We start from the raw sequence: 27,688 nt of genomic DNA, 5'->3' as shown, positions 1-27,688 counted from the left end.
CAAAAGATTTATATTGCCTCATTAATTTTACAAATGAAAATAAAACCTAATAAAGCTTAAAGCTAAAGCAAAGCTCTCTTACGTTATGAAAAGAGACATATAACATTTTTTTTTACACATTTTACAGTGGATATTCGTTCAATTACCGTACTATAATTATATATTAATAATGAAATGTATCTTTTTAACATATCGTGAGAAAAAGTGCCTCAAATTTAGTTCAATAGGTACGAATGCTTGCTCTGCAGGCAATGAAAGAAAGGAACGGACCTTTATACGCTGAGAGAGTCCCTCTTACTTTACATTTGAATAGCGAACTAAAATACTTTATAACCAAAACTCTGTAAATCTTTTTCTTTCTAATCTCTTCTTTCTTATCTATTTGCTTTGTAAGTACATTATTATATTTCATATTCTATCGAATCACAAAAATAATTTAAAACTGAGAGTAAAGCTGTAGCAGTACACTTTTATAGTGTTGTTGGACATTTTTGAACATTTATCATATAGTCGTGATTACGGCTAAAATCTTAAATTAAATTTTTTGTATTGTTTTTCTTTTTTTAACTTTGAATTATATAAATTTAATGTAACCTTCATATAAAAGGTTGTATCAAAATAATGTTTTCAAAGTATTTCATTTAGAATAGTAAAATAATTAAGAGCATGATATCAATTATGATTTGCAATTGTTTTTTTGTTTTTATTCACACAATGAAAAGTACAGCGGAAAGTAACTAGAAATGCTTAGATCTAAGAATGAAGATATCAATATGTTTTAGGGTCATAATAGTTCCTTAGCGCCAAGTCAGAATGTTCGTCAGTAAATACATAAATTAAATTAATATTATACATTGAAGATAAATTGTTTCAATGAATACAAGTCATTCAACATAATATGAAACAGTAAAGTCCGATGAAAGATCGAAATATAATTCTTCATAAGTAATTTATTCTTAGACCTTATCTCGCAAGAGGGCAAATGGTGTTTACTTCACTGCGCCTCTAGATAACAATAATTGCGTCCTGTCAATTGTTCCGAATAAGCGCCTCGGTTCTGGCGCCATTTTGTGTAAAAAAGTTTTTATAGTACACGGTTCGAATGTTATAATTATTAAAAAATATAACACATTAAAAATGTGTTATTAAATTAAATATAATGATAAATGAGTTGAATAAAAATACGATACATGAGCAATTACTGCAGCAAGAAAAGTTAGCTGAATCAAGAAATAGGCGAAAGTGCAGTACAATGCCAGCTAAAAAGAACGGAAAGCTAAATTTGCAGGTGCGTTTAAAAATCTTATTATAGCAGAGTATACTAATCGATAATGTTATATCGGTTTTATAAAAATTTCTTTAAAATATTAATTCTTCGCTCGTTAAAAATATTTCCCCCAATTTTTCGTTCTGAAACTAATTTCTAAACATTTCTTGTTATTTATAAATTAATTTAATACAACTGGTGTTTGTGTGATAAAAATAAATAATTTTATTGTACATAAAAAATTAACTTACTACAGTAGCTATTCCTAGAGTGCAAAGTGCGGTCTCATCACTAAATAGTGTTTTAAATATTTTTTTAGTGATCTTTGTAAAATTTATAAATTTGTTTAGATATTTGTGTTAATTTTTTCATGATATAAAATTCCTAATAAAATAGTTGTCATATGATATTTGTTACGTATTTTAACAGGTAAATTGTGAGTCACCTTTTCATAACAACAAAAATATATTATAAACAGAGTTTGAATACTTGTTATCATAAATTGATAATGTTTATCCGATAAAATAAGTACGTGTCGCATTGACAGTTATCCACAGTTTCCTTTCGTGTCTACTAACCCTAAAGCCAGTCAAAATTTGAATAAAAAAATATTTATAAGAAAAATATAAGTTGGCAGTTAAAGGGTATTCTTCTTAAGTTTTAAATAAAATGGAACATTATTTAAATGATTCAAAAGTGCTAATCATAACGTAAAAGTGAAGTGTAAAATATACTATAGTAGTATAGTAGTACAACAGTACGAGTACGAAACACATTGTACTAATTAGATTGCTAATAAGTACCGACCTTCCCTAATTTTTTGACATTGAAAGGTACGATGGCTGAAGATGCTCTTGAAGCTCAAACTAATGGCCGTTTAAATGTAAGTTATTATGTAATTAACTTAGAATATCTAATTGACGATATAATTACTAAAATTTGAAATAGCTTATTTTGTATGTATGCGTTGCCTCGTGTATTTTATTAAGCAGAATAATGTTCGTTTAAACCTATGTGATAAATACGTACTTATTGGAGTTTACTTGCCAATATTACTTATTTGCTAGTTTAAGAAGTAAGTATTTAGTATGTTTTGGTCGGTTCGTTTAATATTTTTACAATATATATACATACCTACTTAGTAGTTACTCGAACTATTCACATCGGGTTGATGTTGTTTACGTGAACGATAGAGAATGGGAGTATCTTATATAAGTTTTATCATTATTTACACAAGTAACGTTACGGGTGGTAGCTCCACACCTGCTAATAAGTGGTAAACATAATGTTGGATAAAGTATAACAGCCTTATTACATAGTTTTAGATCTTTTTTAGCACTAAATTATTTTGAATTAAAATTTCTTTACGCACGCTTAGCTTGGGGAGTAAGCTGGTGAATGTGAGACGAAAGCGTTACGAAAAGTGTGATCGAACGAGGCGAACGAAAGTTGAGAGGGAGATATAAGTTAGTTTTCAAAAGAGTAATTGCGGAGATTCTTGCTGATTCTTCTCTGCAGAATCTACATTCCGAATCGGTCGTGGCTTTACTTTAAAAAAAACACCATATAATTTAAATTTGTAAAATGACGATTCGAAGGCGCTCTTGGGGCCTATTTGAATACAGTTATTTTTTATTTTGATTTTGAGTGAAGATAGAAAGAAAGAGAGAGTTACGTTTCGTAAGTTTTAGTCAGTCGTGTAGTCTAAAGTACACACGTTTTTTTGTCAAATAACTTTTAAAACTTTATAAAGCCGGTATCAAGCCCAGAATATATAATTTTACACATAATAATAATTTATCATAATTATGTAATGTTATATTATTTTTTTTTAATTGTACACACTACTTTCTTGTACATACCAATGTTGGCTGGTAGAAAATGCATTAGCGTTAAGCCCGCCTTTTGTACACACTTGTATTAAATAATTTAAATAAATAAAATAAAATAGTAAAATTGTGAATTTTGAACTGTGTAAAAATGTGATTACAATTGCAAAACATATAATGAAAAATATTATTTAACAGATCTTATTATCAGAATATCATATATTTAATTGAAACAAATAAAAAACTTTTAACTCAATTTCCTCAGATTTAGGTTTTCAAATTGTACTGCCTTTTTACGCAGCCTTAGCATGGCATCAACAAATTGACGAAACGCTCCATACTAGATGTAAACGCGAGTTTTATCCCGCACTGTCTCATATCGTGTCCATCGACTGGATCATCTCACCACACTCTATAAAGAGTTAATGCTATAAATAGTTCGGTATTACTTGATGATTCTAATGGGCTTATTGATGTTTCCTGTGACTCTATGACATAATCAGCCTTGGCCCATGCTCCTACTACGCGCCGTTCACGAAAATATCGTTATACAATTGAAGCTATGGCTTGCAAAGATACAACGCAGTTTAAAAGTATAATTTGTATTTTTACAGTTATAATAAAAACTATAGTAAAACGTTGTAAATTAAAGTGATTCATGACACTGATTAACTAAATAAATAAATAAATATCTTATAACATACATACAGGCCGTCTGTTCCCATGTTAAGCAACTTAATGCTTGTGTTACCGGTAACAGCCGACGCTAGCAGCCGTAGCTAAATACATATTTTTTTATAAATCTACATATATAAATATATATATACACATATTACATCCAGACTCAGGCGGGAATCGAACCCGCATCCCGCTGAACAGAAAGCATGGCCACTACATACTGCGCCAACGGGCTAGTCATTACTCAGTTTTTTGCTTTTCATTTGTAGAATATATTGCATCATACGGACGAATACAAAAAAAAAACAAAAACATATACAAAAAAAAGTGTGTGCAATTCACACACGGCAGAAGTAAAATTTCTGAAAAGTAGCTTACGGGAGATTTTTTTTAACCGAGAATATAAAATACTTTGTAATGAACCTATTCTAACTCATTACCTCCTATACATTTATGTGTTTGTGTCTATATCGTGACACATTTTCGTTTTATCAAGTTTCAAATCACAACGATTCTCAAGAAGTTTCACTTTAAAATTCAATTCAACAATGCGAAAAAGCCGATTTTTAATCTTTAATTAGTCTCTGGTTTTTAAATCAGCCGAAATTATTTACACTTACAAAAGAGGTTGTACGTCCAGTCTAAATAATGTTTTTTTTTTTTTAAATATAGAATAAAAACTTTTAATTAGTTCTAACAGTTGCACAATAAGTTTTTAGACATCGACATAGCATAGTGTAATGACACCAAGTAAATTGCAATATGTTAGATAAAATACCTTAGATTCTAATCTGTTAGGTGATAATATATGCATGTAATACTTCTCATCAATTTATTAAATTGATTTCTAGCAATATATTCATTCTCGTATTTATTGCTAAGAACCTTTATGTTATTTATTGTTTTTGTGTGCACAGATGTCATAAATGATAAAATAACTAATAGTATTAAATAAATGTATTCACTTAGTTAATCACTATTTTCCTTGGGCACGCTTTAACTTCAGAAGGACTTAACAGATTAATCTCTTTTTTGTACAGTTGGGTTGCGTTTTTTTTTCACAAAGCTATGTGGAAAGCTTACGAAATTACGAAAATATTGTAAAATTCCCTAACATTGAATATTCTAAGATCCGAACAAGACACGATCTTCAACTATTTGTTTAGTGGATAAAAATGATTTTATTTCTACTTTAGTACACTAAAAATAAATCGAAATGGCGGAAAAGATCCTGGCTAGGCTATATTATATTTGCCAATCGCTATTCAAAGCACATTTATAGCAGAAAGCTTTATATTATCGTATTCGCAATGAGACTGCGCTCATTTTGATGTAAGATTTATTTATTAGGTAAACATATGGGTGAAAATAACAAGCCTCAATATTTATCAACTAGCGACTCACCCCGGCTTCGCACTGTTGAAAAACTATCAGTTTTCCTCTACTATATTATGCATGTATTATACGTAACTTTCCTCTGGAATCACTCTATTTACTAAAAAAAACCGCATACAAACCCGTTGCGTAATTTTAAAGATCAAACAACCCAATGTTTGTTTTATCTATAGGCTTCATACTGTCGGTTGGTTTCAAAATCATTCTTTAAACTCATCGGCGTAATAAATATACGGATACGGATCTCATACTAAAACGATTATTTAAATTTCACGCGTTTTACAGTTCGCAAGCAAGGTCAATGTTATTCCAGTCGGTTAGTCGAAATAAATACTAGAAATTTATACAAATCATCATATTACAAATCACGGACAGCCACAAGAACCACGGGAAAAAATCTACGATGATAGGAAGGCTAGGTCCATAAAGCTTATGTTACATTTGTGGCTTTGTAACGGTGAAAGAATCGTTAAAACCGGTCTATCACCTACATATTTATCAATTTAAATTTTATTGTCGTTTTGATTTTAAGTTCGTTTTCGAACAAACACAATTATTGATTTAAAACTAATAAACAAATATTTCCTCTTCAAAACATTACTATTAGATTGACATAAAAAAAATTCTTATCATCAAAATCACGTGGGATGTCGTAACTCGTAACACATTTAGTTCCGAGCAAAATATTTTATAAAAACAATTTAAATACCATAGGCGAATGGAATTTACTGACACAACTATACAAAATATTGTGTAATAAGTATATGTAATTATTTAAAATATATTCTACCCGACCTTTTTCACGTAACAAATATTTCTATAAATATATAAGCGATCAAGGTAATCGTATATTATTATCGTTTATGGTATTTAGACATATTGTTAGATTAGGTATCAAACTGTATTTTTAATAAAAAGCACTTTAGGTATACAGGATTAAAAATAAAAAGGGCATAAACATTTCCTTTTTCTATAATAGTGTTGCTGGGATAGTGAAGGCTTAAGTCAAGAATTTCAAGAATTTAAAAAAAACCTAAAAAGTTTATACTTTCTAGCAGTTGACAATACTAATAACATTTTGTTTTATTTTTGTATTAATATTACACATCTACTGTGTTTATTTACTTGGTTGAAAGAGAAAACGTCAAAATTAATATTACAATCGATCCAAATTTTATTGTTTCTACGTTAGAAATCCCGTTTATTAAATAAAGGCTATAAAATATCACGTTATGACTTAATAGACCACAACTGAAACTAAAATCAAATCAAAATTTGCTTTATTCAAGTAGGCTTCAAAATCACTTTTGAATTGTTATTTTACAAATTAAAATTATTATTTACGCTGTGTGGCTACGGCAGTAAAGAATATAGCCACCCACTTCCCGTGGGTGTCGTAAGAGGCAACTAAGGAATAACACAGTCCCACTACCACCATGGAACTTATAAAGCCGACCGATGGCGGGATAACCATCCAACTGCTGGCTTTGAATTACACAGGCCGAAGACGAGCAGCAGCGTCTTTGGTGTGACAAAGCCAGCCCTGCACTGGTCACCAAACCACCTGCCCAGCGTGGTGACTATGAGCAACACACATGAGTTCACGTCATTTTTGGCGTTAACATTTTGGAGGTCAATGTCCAGCAGTGGATTGCGATAGGCTGAAGTGGTGATGATGATGAATTAATTAATTATATTTAAAGTGAAGCTACAACCGATTTCGAAAGTAGATTTTATAAAGAAGAATCGGCGAGAAACTTCGCAGCTATTCTTGAAAAAAAAGCCGTCAATTAATACTGCACGAATCGTTTAATTTCTAATGCTTTTGATATTCAAGACAAGTTGTATTTCTGTTAACGCATATAAATATAAAAAAAAAAAAAAACATATACCATCCTATTTATAAAAACAACATAATGTTATGATTTTTTGTCAAGATCACATAACATTATGTTGATTATTCTTAATGTGTTTTGTTGTGAAGAAGTTGTTTTAAAACATCTTTTTATTTATATACATACGTACATTTATTATCTGTTCCAAACTAGTTTGTTTTACGCACCAAGTAAATAAGAACTTAAATCGTATTTTTTTATCTATCATTTTATGATTAATTAAAAAGACGACAAACGAATAAAATGGTTTTAGTTCAATCGTTACAACCTTCTTTCACTTGTTTGTTTGAAAGGTGTATTATCTGGTTTTATAACTATTAAAATGTACGATGTGAGCGTCTAAGAAAAACGTTGCCTGTTGTTAAAGATTTATAAATAAAATGCGCAAGTTACTTATTGCTTCATTTGTTGCGTAGTTGTATTTTGAGGCGGTTTCTGTCCCTTTCAAAATATAACTAAATATGTATTATTACGCTAAGTGTTGAATTTTATTTTGTGTCTGATTTAAACATATAACTCACCACCGTAAATTGATAAAAACAGGAAATACGAAAAAAAAACCTAAAGTTGAAAACACCTTGATATCAAATATCGTCATCATGAATGACTTAATCGTTATTTTTTATTAATTTCCTACTAAGATTATAAATGCGTATTTAGTTAATTAATGTCGCCCTGTCACATTTAACAACTAAGTACCTATATTAATGGGTTGAGGCTTGTGATAGGACATGGGCTATAATGAGATCATCATTTTAAGTGGGCATAACATAGAAGTATTTACCTTACAAACTCAATACGCAGAGTAATGATTTGATACGTAATTAGTTATACACACCTACCTACCTTTTTGGCGCTACTTTACAAACTCCTCCCTCTTCCAGGCGTAGCGTAATTTGTAGCGTATGTGGTAGGTATAGAGTACAAAATTAAGTAGCAGTTGTAGTAGTTGTATTAGTAGTAGAAACAAATACGAGTATAGTAGAGATATAATAATATAATAAATTCTCGATATTTCGAAACTCAATGACCTAACGAAAATTTTAAATTACATACTAAGAGTTCAAATTAAAAGAGTTTCTTTAACCTAGAATGAGGGGGAGGAATAAGCAAATAAATAAGAATTTATCCTAAATTCGCTTCCAGTGATTCGTCCCTTGTTTCATGTTGATTTACAAATATCGACGATATCGAAGTTATCCTCGACACTTCACGACAAACTCCAAAATGTTTAGAGGTATATTTATATAAGGTATACTTTAAAATAAACTATTGCGTAGATCTAAAAACAAAGATTTTTATTTCGTTTAAAATAAATTTATATTATACGAAAAAAACACATAAAATTTATCAACACTCACTTGAAAACAAAGAAACGACAATTAATTTTTAATCTACCCAACTATAACTTTATTAATAAATAAAATTCCATCTTTGCAAATAAGTAATTTAAGCGACCATATTTTTTATAGCTCGATCATCTTGCCATGTAATCTGACAGTGACATCTCAAAGCGCTAAATTTAAATATTCAAAGAGAAGATAACTCTATATTTTTTTTAAACTGTCCATCATCCACAACATCAATTATAATGTCTTTAATAATATGCTATTTTCATTTATATTTGTATTTGTACAAATCTGTTCTTATTAGAACCGCCTGATAGCGATTCTTAATTGTAATAGTGAAAATATCTATTTACTAACCCGCAGTAGAGCAGCGTAGTGGATTAAGCTCCGACGCCTGTGCCCAGCAAAAGGATGTTACAAGCTGAATTATAAATTGCATTCAAAACTTAATAAGTCTCATTTTAACTATGAAAAGATAGTAACAATCAAAAAACAAATAAATAATCGACGCTTCAAATTATGAAGAGTAGTGAAACCCGGACGTCAAATCATTCCTTGTTAGCGGACAAGATAATTCCTTCAAGTTTGAATTATCAAGGAGATTAATTAATGTTAATGTAGACATATATTATAAAATTTATCGAGTATTTTACAAAGAAAAAATTCAAATTAACGAGTGTCAAATCGAGAGTCGACTCTAGCGGTATTACCAGTTTTAACATATAACCTCCTTTTGTAAACTAGTTTTCTATAACAAAAAAGCTTTTCTAGTATGTACGGAAATGTTCGAATTTAATTCATTCAAATTAAGTTTAGGTATGATAAGATCCATCTTATCTCTCTCATCATATTACAATAAATATTTAGAAAGAAAAGAAAAAGCATTATTTAAGATTTGGGTGAAACTAATTAGATATCGATTAGTAAAGGCAATTACATACAAAAAGGATATTTTTTAATAATTTAAATAAATATCGATTCCACTACACGAAGAAATCTGAAGCGTCTGGAGCATTACATCTTGAATGGCCAGGTTAATGCTCTTTTAAATATTCTTGTTATCCTATTACTCAGATTAGCTATAGGCATTGAGAAACATAGCGGTAAAAACTTGCGATAATAAAAAAGGACAGAAAAAAAGTGTTAATATCATACCACAATGTTTAAAACATGCGATCATCGCAGCGCACACAACAGAAAAACTTACTTCGCTCGATTAAAACTAAAATTCTTATAATAGCCACTGGCAAAACAATCTCATACTCATCAACAAATATTTAAACAATTTTAAACCTTACCCATACATAAATAGAGTTAATATTTATGTAATAATATTCAAACAGTATTGGTCGATATCAAAACTAGTAATGTTTGTAGGGCTTCTCTTCCGCCAAGGGATTCCGTACAAATGCTACTTGCTACGGTACGTGGTTCATCAACTTATAATCATAGGGTCAATAGGCAATAATGAAGACCGGTGGTGATATATTTTAACGTATTAGTGTAAATAGACACAAAAATTATTATTTTACAAAATAAAAACAAGAATGTGTATGTGTATGTATAATAGTATACACCCGTATAATATACGCAATATGCTATAAAGAGAGATGCCAATGCTTAATTTTAATTTCTCATGATATGATTGATACAAGCTCAAGTGGTTTTGTGTTTTTTCGTTTAATAATCAACTTAGTAAATTTATTTGTAACTTACAACAATTGTAAGTAAGAGACCGTAATTAAAAACTTAAAATTTTGATTAGAGTAAAAATAGCTGTTCAAAGAGATTCATATATTATGAGAATTTTTGAAATCTTTCTTATCTGCTTCTTTAGTTATATAGAAACATTAGTTTACTTTTCAAACAGGCTTTCTTATACGAATTAATGAAAATCGTTCTAAGAGAGCACTGGTGAGTAGGGACACATGTTAATTCTTTTTTATTTATGCGTGTATGAAGGTTACTTATGAAATCATTTTTTTATGTATTCTCGATTTAATTACAAAATAAAATTATTATGTTTCGGTATTAAAATGTAACAAGCTTTACTAGAATTATGGCCAAAAAAGTATTAATACCTTTAATGGCCGATACCAAAATATATATTTGTCACCTTGGGAATTTTACGATTTTTTAAAATACATTCCACATAAATTCCTACTGTTATCAAACAAATTCTTTCATCATTAAATGTGAAACCAGTTTAGGCTAGTTTTGAAAATTATAATAAAAAATATTCCAACAAAGTAGTAGTTCTCGTATTAAAAGAAACAAGACGCGTATTTCTAAATTTATACTTCAGTTATTTCAAAGTTTAAAACTATTAAGGTAATAAATTAATTATTTGAATACTTTGAATTTTTGATGTTTTTTTTTTTATAATTTTATGGTAATTTATTACCTATGATTATTATTGTTTTATATTAAACCCGAACATAGCATGAACAACGACTATCATCTTTTGCGAATGTTAAATACTTATATGTTTTTGAGATATATCTTACTAGCTGTACCCGCGACTTCGTCCGCGTGGAATAGTGACTTTAGACAGCATATTTTGGTTGATTTGGAAATCAGAATAGCTTCAATATTTTGTCTCTTGTCGCAAAGTTATAAATATTCACATTTATAAACCTTACATATTTCCATACAAACTTTCATTCTCTATTCCCCATTGTTATTTTACACCATTGAGAGTAAAATTTTACAAACTTTGAGCGTCATATCTATTTATATTGAATAACAGCCAAAAAAAGCTTCTAGTTATAAAAATGACGATACTTCCATACAACTTTTCATTCCCACCTTTGCCTTGCCCCTTGCCCCCATTTTTTCACATTAAAAAGTAGCCTATGTCCTTTCTCAGGCTCTAGACTATCTGTGTACCAAATTTAATTTAAATCGGTTCTGTAGTTTTGGCCTGAAAGCGCGACAGACACACAGACGGAGTTACTTTCGCACACATTTATAATATTAGTTTATATCTTATAAGAGATATAAGTAGGTATGAAAGATATATGTGATTTATGAATCTATTTTAGTGACGTGTTTTAGTTACAGAATAATTAATACATATAATGCTAACAATTTGTAAAATGTGTCTTCCGAAAATATTTTAACTTTTTTAATAATTGGTTACAAGTCACAGGATTGCAGGCAACGTTAACGCTACCTCTTCGTTATTACAAATGTATGTTACATATTGCTTTAAAGCTGTTTATTATAAGGGTGAGCTATATAAGTTTGTGACAATGTACAAGTATAATTTACAAAGAAAGAAGATATTTGCAATTATACCAAGGAATTCATAATCTTATTACGTTTACTTAGCGCTAGAACATTATATTTCCAGTTAGTTTCTGTTCCTTTAAGCTTAAGACGTAATTAAAAATAAAGTGAAAGAAAACAACGCAAAATTCAAATATGTCATAAAACATTCAACAGTTGTTTAATATTTACAGCAAACAAACTGTTATCAGTCTATAGTACTTCAATTGTAAATACTGTGTCATCATCCAATAAGTTTAATCTCATTACGGTCGATTCGTCATAGTTTCGTATATACCACCCTTATCGGATTGGCGTTAGCAAAGGACCTTGTCGAAAGTTTATCCGCGGTTCACGCGCGCTGATCAGGAGCGAGGCCGTAGCAAGCGCGCGGCGGGAGGCGGACAAGCGCGGCAGTCCGCGCGCCGCGTTCGACACACCACCATGCGGGACGACGAGCCCCCGCTTCTGTACTCCCCCATCCCCGGCCCCCAGCCATCCCGCTTGAAGCGAACGCTACAAACGCTCCGCTCGCCGTTTCGCTCCGGCGCGCCCTTCCATTTCTCGTCGCTCAAGCGCACCGGCTCAAGTAAATCCTCAGTATCGGACGGTGAGATCGTGCGGGACGAACGCACTATGCGCAAGAAAAATAAAAAGCTACGCGCTGAGTCGGTGGACGCGTCGCGTAGCACTGACAGTTCGCCGATTGTTGAAAAAAAGAAAACTGGTTTGTTAAAACGGATGAGTAGTATTGGAAAACGGCGAGGGGAGAGTTCCACGACCCCCTCGCTATCTGATGATCCTGAACCTCAACAAGATGTTTCTGATCATGATGCTGCAGTTGATCCTCAAGATCAGGTCAGCTCCGGTGTTAATACTCCCGAACATGCACAGGGAACTCCAAAACCGGAGCCTGATGCGAATGTGGTTCCTGAAAAACAAGAATTTGTTGAAAAAAGTGCCACAAACACACCGGAAACTCGGTTGGAATCAAAAATAACTGAAGAACCATCAGTATCACCAGAACCATCTTTCATACCAATAGCCGTGGAACATCCGGTAGCCATGCGTGCCTTTACAAAGGAAGCTTGGAAAAGGCGCCGTGAAACTGAAATCGAGAAACCGGTCGAGGAACCGAGTCCGGGCGATGCTCTAAAGCGTCGCATTACGTTTGTCGCGCAGGCGTCAATCGCCCTTTCAGAGGATCGTGACGATGACGAGGATGAGGGCGAGGAAGGAGGGGGTGAGGTGGGGACACTGGAGGCGGCAGTACTACTGGCCCGGCAGCGACTCGCTATGGCTGCGCACTCGCCCGCGCCGCCGCATTCGAGCGACAACATCGAAACGGAAGAGGTGGAGGGGTTCGCGGACACGACAGAACCCGCGGACACCATGCCGGCTTACGGAGACCTCATCGAGCCTGAGAACAAAGCCGAAAACGTCGACGTTCCACCGGTGAGTGTTAACGCAGTGTGTGCGCCGCGCGCCGCGCTCAGTCAGTGGGCGAAGACTGCCCGTGCGATGCGCGCGCGCCATGACCTTCGAGGAGACCGGTGACGAGTGCTACCTGACGGTGTGCGAATGCTGCGGCTTCAGCGCTGAGACGTCCCTGCTGTTTCCAGTACGTTTCATTTCACGATAGTTTACAGCGGAGGAAGCGCCACGATGCCCTTCGTGAGTACACGTCAAGCTTGCCTCCCCGTGTGCTTTGTATTTGACAGCATGTTTTAACATTCGTGCAAAAATATTTTATTTATACAAGTGATATTTTCGTAATATATTCCATTTCGCGGCGTATATTTCAAAATCACGTAACGCGCATATAGTGTCACACAAAACTATGTGTTATTTACCCTCGTATTTGCTTAAAAAGGTTTTTATGTAGAAAAATAACCTCAAACAACAACACCTTAACACAAACATGTATAATAATAACATGAACATAATATAAGGAAGTGATTTATTATAAGATGATTTGAATAGACATATCCAGTTATTTAAGGTAGGTAGTATGTAGTATGAGAAGCTATAAAGTATATTTAAATAATAATTAATAATTAAATAAATAATAATAAATAATTTTTAATGATAGTTGATGATATTTTTGATAAAATACGATTTCTTAGTCAAAGGAGTCTAGATTAGAGATAACAGTATATATATGTGTTTCGTTTTAAATAATATAAAATTTATATGTGACTCCTAGAAATTTCCGTTTCGGTATCTAATACTTGTTTGACCACTATACAAAAGAAACTTGTAGATTTTTAATAACCATTAATAACAATTTATTGCTTTTAAAATGCTAAATTGTTATAAATATTCAATTCAAACTCTTACAAACGATTAAAAGTATCTTTGAAATGTGTCACACTTTCAAAATATTAGCCAATATTAAGTCTTACATCATAATAAACAGACCCGCATAAGTTCGCGTTTTGTTTCTGCCACTTAGGGAATAATTTTTTAAATGCAGAAATTGCAGTAATATGTCATTTTTATTTTGTTATTTTCTAGCCGATCTGAATTTGATTCATTTAGTCCTGTATAGAAAATATTAATTTTTTTCACCTTCATTTATATATTTAGGTAGACTCCTAAGGGCTGAACATTTCTAAAAAATAGTCTTATTGAATCTTTAGATTACATTAAAAAAAAGTTTGTGCTTCATATAAATGTCTCCCATTACTTTTTATGTGAATGGATAAATCAGTTAGCCACCTTTTTTTAACGGAGATTAAAAATCCAAAAAAAAAAACTTGTTTTGGGCCAAGTTTGTTTTTAATCTATATTAGACTAACAATTTAATTTAATTCCAATATATACTGTAAGTATATTAAAGGGGAGTGAGCAATTTGTCTTCTAATATGAGACTAACATGACATAGATTGACATTATAACATTATAATGACCCGATATAACAGTAACTTTACTCAACTTCGTGTCAATGTGGTTAATTAATACCACCATGTGTTAGTAAGTACCTAAATATCTTGTAACATACGGGGTTGCGTGTATAGAAAGCCACATTTTGCGGCTTAGAGCCAAGTCACCCACTAACTTGTAGGTATTTGGCTTAGGATTATGCTTAATCCGTTAAGAATTGTTAAAACATGCCTAAAATTCGAAGCCTATCAAGTTATAAAAAGTTAAAATTGACGTTAAATCTATTACTTTTGTGGTCCATTTCCTTATTGATTTCTGATATAATCCTCCTTTCTAATCGAATGTTGATGCTTTAATTAACATAAAGGTTACATACAATAGTTATTTTTCCATATAATGAGATAATGTAATTAGTGATATACATGACGTAATTTTGGTTATAATTGTTTTAATTTCAACTTTCATCATCATATTAACACGAATTGCCAATATGTATGCACGCGTACGACTTCCGAACAACACCACCAAAGTCGATAATTCTATAATTTTGTGTTATTTATTGTTGGTTCGTATAAAAGAGATTTTATAATAAAAAAAAAAATCGATACAATCTCGAAAAAAAAAGTGGTACAAGGTTCGTTTTCAGTTAGTTTAAATTAAATGAAGTTCATTAAATAACTGTATTACTTTAAATCATGTAATAATTGAATTCAACGTATATTGCGTCGTCACTACCATACCAAAATTATTTGTTACATAATTGTGCCAGTTTGTTCCGGTCTAGTTTTTCCGTAACTGTTATGTATATACACATCCATCCGTAAAAGGTAAATAAAAGTAGCGTCTTAGGTAAACGATCGAATGAAATAATTTATTGGATGACTAGGTTCGTAAAAACGGCTTTTTGTTAAATTTGTAGTAAAAACATGCTGTATGTTAAAAACAATTTTTTTGAAGTTTCATTTTATTACAATGATCTTATTTCTTAAAATATAAGATAAATTTTTTTTGATGCGGCAATTATTACTGTCGATTTCGAAATGGTCTTTATTCAACGAACAGACTAGGCATTTAATCGAATGCTTCATTTACTAAATTGCATAATTATCAATTGAACGGTTGATTTTGCAATAATAAGTGTAAGTTGAGTAATGTTAATGAAATTGACAATTTAAAAAAAAAATAAAAATACTAATAAAAAAATTTAGATTAGTTATATACGACAAAAAATTAGCCATTTTAAATTATTTACGATGCCTTCTAAGTGTTTTTATTTGGATAAATTTGACAGTCGATACCATGGGCTGTAGCAATTTTAAACCTTAAAATTGAGGTTATAACTAACACGAAGTCGTAACCAGACACCATATATAACTTTACTATGTGGTTTCATGTGTTCTAAGAGTTATGTAACGTTAATATATCGATATCTGCCATTCTCTTGTTGGACAATGCTTTTTAAGTAGATCAAGGAAATGTTGATCGTTTTTTTTTTAAACTTAAATCTAATCTTATATTTCTTAGTCTAATATATTAAATAACAAGTATAACTTTGAACGTAAAAAATTGACACTTGTCGTATTATTATTACAATATCTATTAACAACCATTATTCCACCACGCTGCTCCGATGCGGGTTGGCGGATATATTTCCTACCATGAGTAACGATCGCTATCAGGTGTACTTAATAACAACCGGGACCGACGGCTAAACGTGCTCTTCAAGGCACGGCGGGGAGTCCCACAAGGACTGCACATGTGCGGGGATCGAACCTGCAACCGCCAGTACAACAGCCACAAACCAGTGCCATGACCGTTGCGCCAACGCGTCGTCAAAGATAAAAAAAGATAAAAATGTGGGTTTATAATCTGAAATAATGTTTAATATTTCATAATAAACGTATTTACGATTTTATGTCATGTAAAACACTATTTTATTATTATGATAAAATGGATTGTTATATTATAAATTACAGTTGATTTTTATTAAAAAAAAATACCTTTTTTTTAATTTTTAGAAGATTTTTTTTTTTACCATTTATATGTCACTACGAGTAGCTACAGCTAGCAGGTTACGCCCTGCGCGCGTTGCTACGCTTTTTTTTTAATTTTCTTGAGCGTACCAATTCAGAAGCCATTGTGGGCTCATGCACAATACTTTGCTGAAGATCATGCATGACACGATCAAATATTGTTTTCGATTCTATAAAGGAAACACAGACAAACATTCTTTTTTATATATATAGAAGATAGAAGAGGGTATATTTATATTTCGGTTTCCTTAAAAAGTAAGGGTGGAAGAAAATAGTTGAAATGTAAAGCTTTTGTAGGTAATTATTAGAACTTTTATAGGCATATCATTAAGTTGTTTATCATGATTCTACTATGTAATGTTTTATTTACTTGGGACTTGATTATAGGTATGTATCATCTTGCGTGCGTGACTTACTTCACGTGAGCAGAACTGAGCAGAGATGCATTTGAATTAAAATTAATTTCTAATTTCAGATAAAAAAAATGTATATAATATATTTTATTTATTTATTTTGCTGTCTTACCAAGTAAACACAAATTAGATTATTTCTTCAGTTCAAAAATGTTAATAATAGCATTTAAAAATATGCGTACACTATATATGTGTATAATTGCATATATTATACATACCATGTGATACCCGCGTTAATTTACAATATTTCAAAAGTTAGTTTTAAAATTCTAAACCTTGTCAAAAAGTTTCTAACATCTAAAAAAAAATTATGTTGTGTCATGGGACACCAGGTAGGAATGAAGTTCCTTCGGATAGTATAGAAGCAACACAATTTGAAAAAAAAAAAGTTGAATTTTATATATATTTTCTAGTTCTAGATTTTTTTTAAATTTTGTTGATTGGTTTTTAATTAAGTACATAAAAGTATTTAGGAAATTTAGTATCTTAGAAAATAACAAATACCGTAAAATAAAATAAATCAAAGAAAATAACAAATAATCAAACTTAAGTCTTAATAAAGTTGAGTAATCCACGGTATTTATATTATTATTAGCTATTAAAAATAATTAAGTTTTGTATTTATTTATATATTCGTATGAAGATTTTATTGTTATATAATGTACAAAAAATAAATAACATAATAATTTCTTAAAATAACCGCTTAAAGATGTAAAGTACAGCGTGGGAATTGTGCAATACGTATTACGTCAGTATGTTTAAATTATGTATTTTTATTTAATGTGCGCGTTTAGTTTTACGTGGTAATTTATTAAAATAAAGATTTATCATACTTCATGAATTAAATTATTTTATATTTTATTATTTATTTATTTAAAATACAAAGAATCATAACTAAAAACATTAGCATACAACGGTGTGATAAAAATCATTGTTGATTTATCCGCACACCGGCATTGGACATCGTACGCTCACAATGTGAAAAATAAGTCGATAGCATAATTATAACAACTTATTAGTAAAAATGCGAGACAGGAGATCATTATTTCATATTAACGATTGAATAAAACCAAAAAACAACTTTGGATTATAATAAGAATTATTATAATCTTAATTTTTTTTTTGTTCTGCTTAAGCATAAGCGATACTAACACGTTATCAGGATTTGCGTTTTGTCAGCGCTTGATTTTATCCTCTTTCACTTCAGCCTAATACAGTCCACTGCTGGACACAGGACTTCACAAGCTCGCGCCAAAAATGGCGTGAACTCGTGTGTTTTGCTCGTAGTTACCACGCTGGGCAGGCGGGTTGGTGACCGCAGGGTTGGCTTTGTCGCACCGAAGACGCTGCTGTCCGTATTCGGGCAGCGTATTTCAAAGCCTACAGTTGGATGGTTTTCCCGCCATCGGTCGGCTTTATAAGTTCCAAGGTGGTAGTGGAACTGTGTGATCCCCTAGTCGCCTCTTACGACACCCATGAGAGAGGGGGTGGCTATATTCTTTATTTCCGTAGCCACACAGCACATACATGTATATGTATACATGCATAATATATTAGAGGAACACTGATGGTTTTTGCAACCGTGCGATGCCGGGGCGGGTCGCTAGTCAACTAATAATACAGACATTAAGAACTTCAAGTTAGATAGGCAAAAACTAATATCGCTATAAGCCTCAATATAGATTCTAAAATTGAAAGGTAATTGAATGGATACGATCGATTAAACTAATTTACTACATACAAAAAAGCCGTTACTTCTTGTTATAATGGCTTAAAATAAAAACAAGTTACAAAAGAGGTTATAAATATTTATTCTTCCAATTACATTTCCTTGAAAAAATATTTAATTGTAAGATGTATGTCATCTTTATGTTAATGTAATTATTGTTTCAAATAAGTGTCTGAAGGTTGCGTTCAAAGACGCAAATAACTCTTAAAAAATAATTTTAAATTTTCATATATCATTTGACTTATATACTGATTTTTCTTTATCTTATATATACATCATCATCATCACTTCAGCCTATCGCAGTCCACTGCTGGTCATAGGCCTCTCCAAGTTCGCGCCAGACATCCCGGTTTTCCGCAATCCTCATTCATATACATTAATATATCTATAACAGAAAGAGGAATGATTCGATTTCTTGTTTGATGTATAAACTCAAAAACTATCACTAGGCTATATTTTAACCGGCTTCAAAAATAGGAGACGGTTCTCCACTCGAAAGTATTTTTTATGTTACATACGTAAAAAATACTCCTACCCCCGAACTTTTCACTGGGTAGACGGATTTCAACGATTCTTTCTTTAATCGAAAGGCGGTGCTTGTTATGTGGTCCCATTTTATCCAATTTTATCGAGATTGGACAAGTACTTTTTGAGTTAGCCGGTTTGTCGGATTTCTTTTAATACTACCTTCATAATTATGTTGTTTTTGTATTGATTATGAACTGTATTGTGATTCTTGTGTTGTGAACGATTGTTGAACGATATATTCCTATGTAAACCTAATTGTTTTTTTTTGTGAATGAGTAATTTGTATTTTTCTTACATGTTTGTAATGTAATAATAAATTTAAAAAAAATTACCTTTAATAATCAAATTTACTTGACTATTTTTCGTCTACCCTAAGTACTATATAAGCAAACACAATTATATAATGGGCGAAAACGGAACAACTAAAATCGCGCTATCCACGCAGGTAAAGCCGCGACCGGAAGGCTAGTTACATATAGTACCAGTTAAAGGTCTCATATGGTGTCCGTGTCAAGTTTTGAAATCTGTTAATTTGTAAGAGGAGACGCAGTTACTTTGTATTGCGGCACAATTTTTATAGCGGTTGTTAGTGAACAGGTTCTTTAAAACCAACAAGAATAATTTAAATACAAACCATTCCACAAAAACTAAAAGTTCTTCTTAACTATAATAATAATAATAATATTCTGTATTGCACATTATTAAAATATATAAACAAAAGTAGTACTTACATATACATATACATATACACTATAATTACATACACATACATACATACTAATAACTATAGGTGATCCTTAGCCTTTATGTTTTAGCAATAACACAGTTAACACACAAACGGCACAAAATGTGGCAAATATACAGTTCTACACTGAATAATTAAAAAAATAATAATCATACATCGTATTGATTTCATCTCATTCCTAATATCATAAATGAGTAAAAAAATAATTTTTATAAATGTTATCAATGCAGGTTTTAATTAAACTTGTTCTACCGCTTTAATGGATCTGATTCCAAACCGCCATCCCGTTTCTGTTTCTTGTTATTTTTTTTAAATGTCGCAAAGCTTACTAAGCTATCTCTTACGTATTATGTATAAAGGATATGTCGTACGAAAAGAATCATATAAATGATCACATATATGCAAGTTATTCACATATTATTAATTTTTAAGGGTTTCGTACCTAAAAATGAAAAACGGAACCCTTAGAGGATCACTTTGTTGTCGGTCTGTCTGTCAAGATTCTCAGAGTCTGAGAGATTTTTTTTCTCAGGAAAGCGTGGAGGTATCAAGCTGAATGATTCCTGTTCTGTTGTTCCTTAGAGGCGTAAAAAAAATCTAACTTTTAAGTCAACGCAATCGAAAGATACAGCTGTTTATGCTGCAAATATTCGACACTCGCAAGGGAATTAAAACCTATAGGGTACATCCCGTGAACTCAGAACTTGAAATTTGGTACGAAGCAACGTGTTATAACATAGATAAAGGAAAAATTGCGAAAAGCATACATTTTTAGTTACATCACATAATAAAAATATTTTTAATAATCCTAGTTTCAATAAATTGTATAGTATTGTATTGTATTGAAGAACATAATCGTGATTACTCGCAAACGAAAAAAAAACCGACTTTAATTATATCGACAAGTAATAATAAAAATAATAATAATAACTTGTACTTGTACTTGTTAGATCTCAACTAAATTTAATCTAAATCTAACTTTAACTAAATTAACAAAAATCATCGAAATCGGTCCACCAAGTCAAAAGTTCTGAAGTAACATACATAAAAAAATACAATCGAATTAAGAACCTTCTCCTTTTTTTGAAGTCGGTTAAAAAAACTCAACACCCCTAACGTTTATCAAAATAGCTCGTATATTTAAACGAAGTCAAATTTCAAAATGGGCTAGATTTTTTTTTTCACGTGGAATATGATCTATTGAACCTACCGAACTCCCATTTAAAGGAAAGTAATTAGGAGTCGTACACCCTATACTTATCAAGAAAGCATGTTTCTAAACAAAAAATAACGTTTTCAAGCAGGATCAGAGGATCTCGAAACCAAGGCGTTTCAACAAATAAAAAAGCTATCAAAAGTATAATAAGTATAACCGTCTATGACTAACCCCCTTCAACCCACGTCGTATCTTTCAATCTAAACCCTCTTCGATAAATAACCTTACTAATGTAAAAGTATATTGTAAATTATTCCAGCAGATCCCGAGATTTCTTCGAGATTTTTCCATTCAAATGAACAAGTAAACTATTTCATTTAAATATATATATGTACGTTTTTTTTTTTTTTTTTTATGTCACTAGGTCGGCAAACAAGCGTACGGCTCACCTGATGGTAAGCGATTACCGTAGCTTATAGACACCTGCAACACCAGAAGCATCGCAAGCGCGTTGCCGACCCAATCCCCAATCCCCCTGAGCTCTGGTCACCTTACTCACCAACAGGAACACAATACTGCTTGAAAACAGTATTATTTTGCTGTGATCTTCTGTAAAGTCGAGGTACTACCCCATTCGGGCTGCTCCGTATTTTGAGCAGGAAATTCCTGCTGTGCCCTACCTCAGGAAGACGTACGTGAAATAGAATTTCATTTTTTAAATTCAATATAACAATGTATCATCAAATAAAACACGTATTATTTAATATCATATATTAAGGTACTTTGCAACTAATATTACTTATTGTTACAAGTGTACAAAAACAAATTAAATATATTATATATATCTATTAAATATATTGCATGATAAAAATAAGGAAGTACCTGTTTATTACAACTTATGGGTAAAAAGGATTTTGTTATAAATATAACTTGCACTGGAATCTCGTTATACCCCAATAACTTCTCACAGTGACATCTTTGAAAAATGAATAAAAAACCTGATTATACCCTACATAAGCGCGTCTTTGCAGTGCGAAGTCTCAGTCGACCGTCGGTAACTGTGTAAATGACGTGAGTGTTTGACTGTTATCTCCTGGCCGATAAGACACTCCACTCAAACTCGATATATACCCGGTCATTGGACTAACGCAATAGTTCAATATCGTTAATCGACTGAATAGTGTGTTCCGACTATAAATGCTATCAAAAAACTATTAAAGAAAAAGAAAAACAAACTTAAAATTAAAGGTGACACCGCGAATGTGCTACAATACTTTCACTTTTATTATTTAAATATTTAAATTAGTCTACGTTCAAAATACGAGAAATAATATTTTAACATTAATTTATATATTTTGTGTATAATTTTTATATTAGTTCTTGGTGTTAGTGGATTAAAATAAAAATTGCATTACTTAACAAGTAAATTGAAGGAAGGTGTTTTCCAAGTAGCTTGATAGCTGTATTATGTTTTCTTTGACTGTCGAGAATTTTCTATTATCTTTAGTGTTATATTGATATATAAGTGAATATGTCACCAAAGCAGATGAAAAGGGTGAGTTGGTCCGTTTGTTTATTTAAAGTGTATTTTTTTTCTAAATTTATTTAGATAATTATTTGTGATGCGGGATAAATCGTAATTATCGTTATACTTGTATTTTTTTAATCGACTTCAAAAAAGGAGGAGGTTACTCAATTCGACTGTATTATTTACTTGACTATTTTTTCGTCTACCTACGTTGTGTTACTTGTCGATATAATGAAGTCGGTTTTTCTTCGTTTGCAAACACAATTATTAAGGAATTTAATTATATTAGTAATGAAAAAAAAAAAAAAACATTTTTTATTCTTAAATATATAAATATTTTTTAATTAAAATTATTTTTGAAATTAAAACGTTCTTTGAAGAAATGATGGTCTGTGTTAACGAATTGATAAATGTTCTAGTATTTTTAGCTCTACCCTATATTGTCTTTTAGTTGTATAAAGTAAGTACAACCAACATATAAAGATACTAGCTGACCCCGCAAACGCTGTTTTGTCATATATAATATTAACCCCCTTAATCCCCCCCCCCTCATAACTTACGGCTATGAAATATAGATTGGTCGATTTTCAGATCTACCCGATATGCAAACAAAATTTCATAAAAATCGGTCCAGCCGTTTCTCGTAATATTGTGACACGAGAATTTTATATATTATTATCAAATAATAAGTTGACACGTGACATTATCTAGTTTTGTGACAAGCTGCTAATTATGAAAATGTAGGTTCTACACGTGATACATAAATGTAAAATGATTTTGTCTTTCTTTAACAGTTATAGTATTTATATATTTTATTTCTATACTTATTATGGGTTTAATTTAATAATTAAGTTATTACTTATAATTATTATAATATTTATTAACATATATTGTAGGTTAGGTTAGGTTATATATTTATATCGTTTATCTTGCATGAGGATACAACTATTTTTTATTGTAAGCTATACAACAAAGAAATAATTTTAAAATTTGTACTTATTAATGAAAAATACATAAAAAAACTTAGAGATTCTTTATAAATAAACGTCGCAAATTTAACAGCTCGCAATGGGGGAAGAATCGTGTGTTTATGGTTTGGAATCACATTCAACATAAACGTACAGACCGAAACAAACGTAATTATGGCCTATAAAAACATTTTTTTTATCTCATGTCTGAGCAACTGATTGTTGTGCCCACTGATTCTACCTTCGGCAATAAATGTGTTACGTCAATTTCCTTGTTTAGGATTTAACAATTGTATTTAATTTAACGAGCATTATAATGGATATGTATTATACATATAATTATATACCTTTGCACATTGTACGATAATACTTTCCTTGAAAAACAGACCAATCATGTCCCAAGTACGATAGGTCAAGTTAATTAAATGTAAAACTTTTCCATGCAATATAACGGTTTAAAACTTATTCAATTATTGGGAATAATGGCTTTCAATAGTACCTAAATAAAAATGACGGTTTCGCCAATGACGCGTGGAATATAGAAGAGTCTGACATTATGTCAGTATTGATAAGATTTACACCTTAATAAAATTTACAGCAGCTACAAATGCATTTATGCGATTAATTTTAAACAAACAATAATGTTATATTATGATATTATGAGTAAGTTATAATAAGATTTCACCATAAATTATTATATTTCACAGAGACTAGCTTGTTATTATGTGACAATTTTGTTTGATTAATGACTGATCGATTTTATAGCGAATTAGGTACACCATAATTGAGATGACGATTTGAATTAAAATGTGTCGTACATGTTTAATTAGAAATGTATCTGCGGACAAGATAATTTGTAGAAGCAATAATAGTATCCGATAATAGAAATATAAGTGGAATATAGAATAAATTTCTGAAGTAAAAGTAATATTTATGTGGTGCGGTACAACTAGAAACCATAATACCTGAAATACATTCATATGAGGTAACAGGATAACACGATATCCTTTAATGTCGAGACATTTTGTAAAATAAATCAGGTATTCAAAGTGCGATATAAACTTACTTTAGGGTCTGTGAAGCCCTAGAATGATCGAGTGTTGTTGACAGTTCTTTTATTGGTTGATAGTGATACTTTATTTTGTCATTTTAAATGTTTTGATTGTGTGGTTACGGCAGTGAAGAATATAGCCACCCCGTCTCTTTCCGTGGGTGTCGTAAGAGGTGACTAAGTGATAAGACAGTTCCACTACCACCTTGGAACTTATAAAGCCGACCGATGGCGGGATAACCATCCAACTGCTGGCTTTCAAATACACAGGCCAAAGACGGGCAATCAGCGTCTTTGGTGCGACAAAGTCAGCCCTGTGATCACCACTCCGCCTGCCTAGCGTGGTGACTATCGGCAAAACACATAAGTTTGCACCATAATGTTTGGCGCGAACTTTGCGAGGCTTATGTCCAGAAATGGACTGCGATAGACTGTAATGTGTGTGTAATATTTTGATATATTTTGATTAGGGGCCATCCATACATTACGTCACATCTTAAGGGGGAGGAGAATCCACTAAATGTGTGTGACTTTGTGTGTGTGTTGCAAAATATAATATATCTTATTGTTAGTATAAAATGAATTAATTGTTCATATCTGTGTTGAGTGACGATTATTTTATTGAAAGATAATTCAAAAGGAAATAAAAATAATATCAAAACTGGTGTTTTAATTTAATAAGTAATAATTTAAAGATAAAAGGGTCTTATATATCTATGACAAGGACAGGGGAGGGATCACAAAAGTGTGACGTAATCTATAGACCCCTTATATCGAGAATGTGAAACATATAAATTAGGATACCGGCAAACATTGTATAATTCCGCACCGATTTTGAGAGGAATTTTTATATCCTCGGAAAGCTACAGTTTAAATTGAATGTTATTAAGTATTTACTTATTGTAAATATAGCTTATATCTTATTTTGTTCGAATTACTTTTTCAACTAAACGTATTTTCACAATAATAGGAAACAATTTTAAGGCTAAAAACCAAACCAAGGGAATAAGTAGAACTTGGACTTAACGCATAAATTCTACATAATTAATTGTAAGTTAAATTGTGTCAGTGTATTGTGGCTAGGCTTTAGATTAAGAACCGCATTTTGAAGTTAGATAGGTTAGGGTTCTTTTTTTTGCATCCAAATTATGTCGATAAACAGTCTAATTTGGTAGTTAGATAGGTTTATGGCACGGTGTAGTAGAAGTCGATAAACGGTTCAATTTTGAGCTTAGATATTTCGACGGTTCTTAATCTAAAGCCTTACCGTGTATTGTTAGTAACAACCACACTGGTGTAGTGGTGCGTATAGTCGTCTAAAACTATGACGGTTTGCGGGTTCTGTTCCCGTTCGGGTTGGATATTTGTATTTGTTTCCGGTTTGGATGTCTATTCTTATGGGTCTCCCCACCGTGCCTAAGAGGGCACGTTAAGCCGTCGGTTTCGATTGTAAATATTCCCATACTTTTACCATATCTTTTCATATACCATATAACTAACTTCTAAATAAAAATGATACAAAGTAATATACAAGTGACAACTATTTTAAATGTTTTTGACTCTAGGCTAAGGGATAACGAAAAATACCTACAATCTAAAACGTCTTTAAAATGTTGTTTTCTAATGTTTACGCGAATTTTACTCATTTAAATGAAACATCTTTTTCGGATTTTATCGCGGTTTATCAATATATACGATCAATTAAAACTCGCGTCAAAGAACATATAGCTGACTTGAAACATCGTCGCTATACTAAGTCCGCAATCTGTGAACACAGTCTAAACACAGCTAGCCATTATATTAGATTCGATAAACCACAGATCCTCGCAAAAGAACACCGATTCCAACCAAGGATGATCCGTGAGGCTATTGAAATTAAAAAAACATCCAAATTTCAATAGAGAAGGTGGCTGGCTATTACCACCTGCTTGGGATCCTATTATTAATATAATTAAATCAAAAACCAAGCATAATTTACCACAGATTAAAGACTCAATTAGCACATTCTGCATGCTAACTAAAGTGTGTAAAGTGCTAACTAAAATATTGATGTATGTCGGGTAGTTTCGAATAACTTTTTTAACGTTAGGACGTCTGACACCTCTGACACGCTTCACGCCAATATATGTACCTACCTACGTGATTTCGGCGCAAAAATTCTTGCTATCTTAGCACTATTAGAAGTAATTTATCCAAATAAATAAAAAATATATAAGAGTATTGATATAAAAAATGACGCCATACAATAACTTTGTAATTTGATAGTATTGAAATATAATCTAATTGTATCTAGTTGTGATGTCTTAACGTCGTTGACTTTCAGAATATCTCTCAAGGCGATTCTCATTACCTTATCAGCGGCTTCTTTAACTAATTAATGAGAGTAGTTGTAGCACAGTACAGAGTAAATAGATCGTTAAATAAAAATGGCTACTTTGATCGTTGCGAAGAGGCAATTATTCTGCCTTCGATTTTATTTGACGTAGCTATACCTTGGCCAAAATCAGGATCAGCAGATGGGGTTTGTTTTTTTTAGGATAGCACACTAGTAGGGTATAAAAGTTCAAGTGAGAAGATCATGCGGATTTTAATTTAAATATTTAATTTTTAAATTTCACTAGATTTAAAATTTCTTTTGTTTGTGCCAGGAGACATCACGTACTTAGGTAAATGTCTTTGGTGGAATTTAGAAATTTTACTTCGTAATAAATCAATTAGTGTATAACAATAGTACAAAGTGTAATAAAATATAATAAGTAATGCAATACAGTCTAAATGTTCACAGTGTAAAAGTAATGTCTGACATTTACCTGGCAATTTGTGACGTCTTACGCAAAGCATAATAAGATATATATTTTGTAGGGCAGAAAAACTGAGACTTTCGTTATTTGAATAGAATGTGTTACTTACGATAGTGTTAATGGAGAACTACTATGGTTTCTTTTTACACTAGTTTACTCAGAAACGC

General features: G+C 31.5%; 1 protein-coding gene across 1 annotated transcript in view; it reads left to right on the top strand.

Moving 5' to 3' along the window:
- Window positions 1-2,105: 2,105 nt before the first annotated feature.
- LOC123655931 (ras-related protein Rab-44) overlaps window positions 2,106-27,688 on the top strand; it is a 37,492-nt gene continuing 11,909 nt past the window's right edge. The window contains exons 1-2 of the mRNA XM_045591703.1: window positions 2,106-2,150; window positions 12,005-13,138. Of these exons, the coding sequence (XP_045447659.1) occupies window positions 2,106-2,150; window positions 12,005-13,138 (1,179 nt within the window). The remainder of the gene's footprint in view (window positions 2,151-12,004; window positions 13,139-27,688) is intronic.

This window comes from Melitaea cinxia, chromosome 1 (genome assembly GCF_905220565.1).
Source record: "Melitaea cinxia chromosome 1, ilMelCinx1.1, whole genome shotgun sequence".
In the NCBI taxonomy this organism is placed as follows: Eukaryota; Metazoa; Arthropoda; class Insecta; order Lepidoptera; family Nymphalidae; genus Melitaea; species Melitaea cinxia.
Note: the sequence above shows the minus strand (reverse complement) of the source record. Positions and strands in the feature narration are given on the sequence as shown.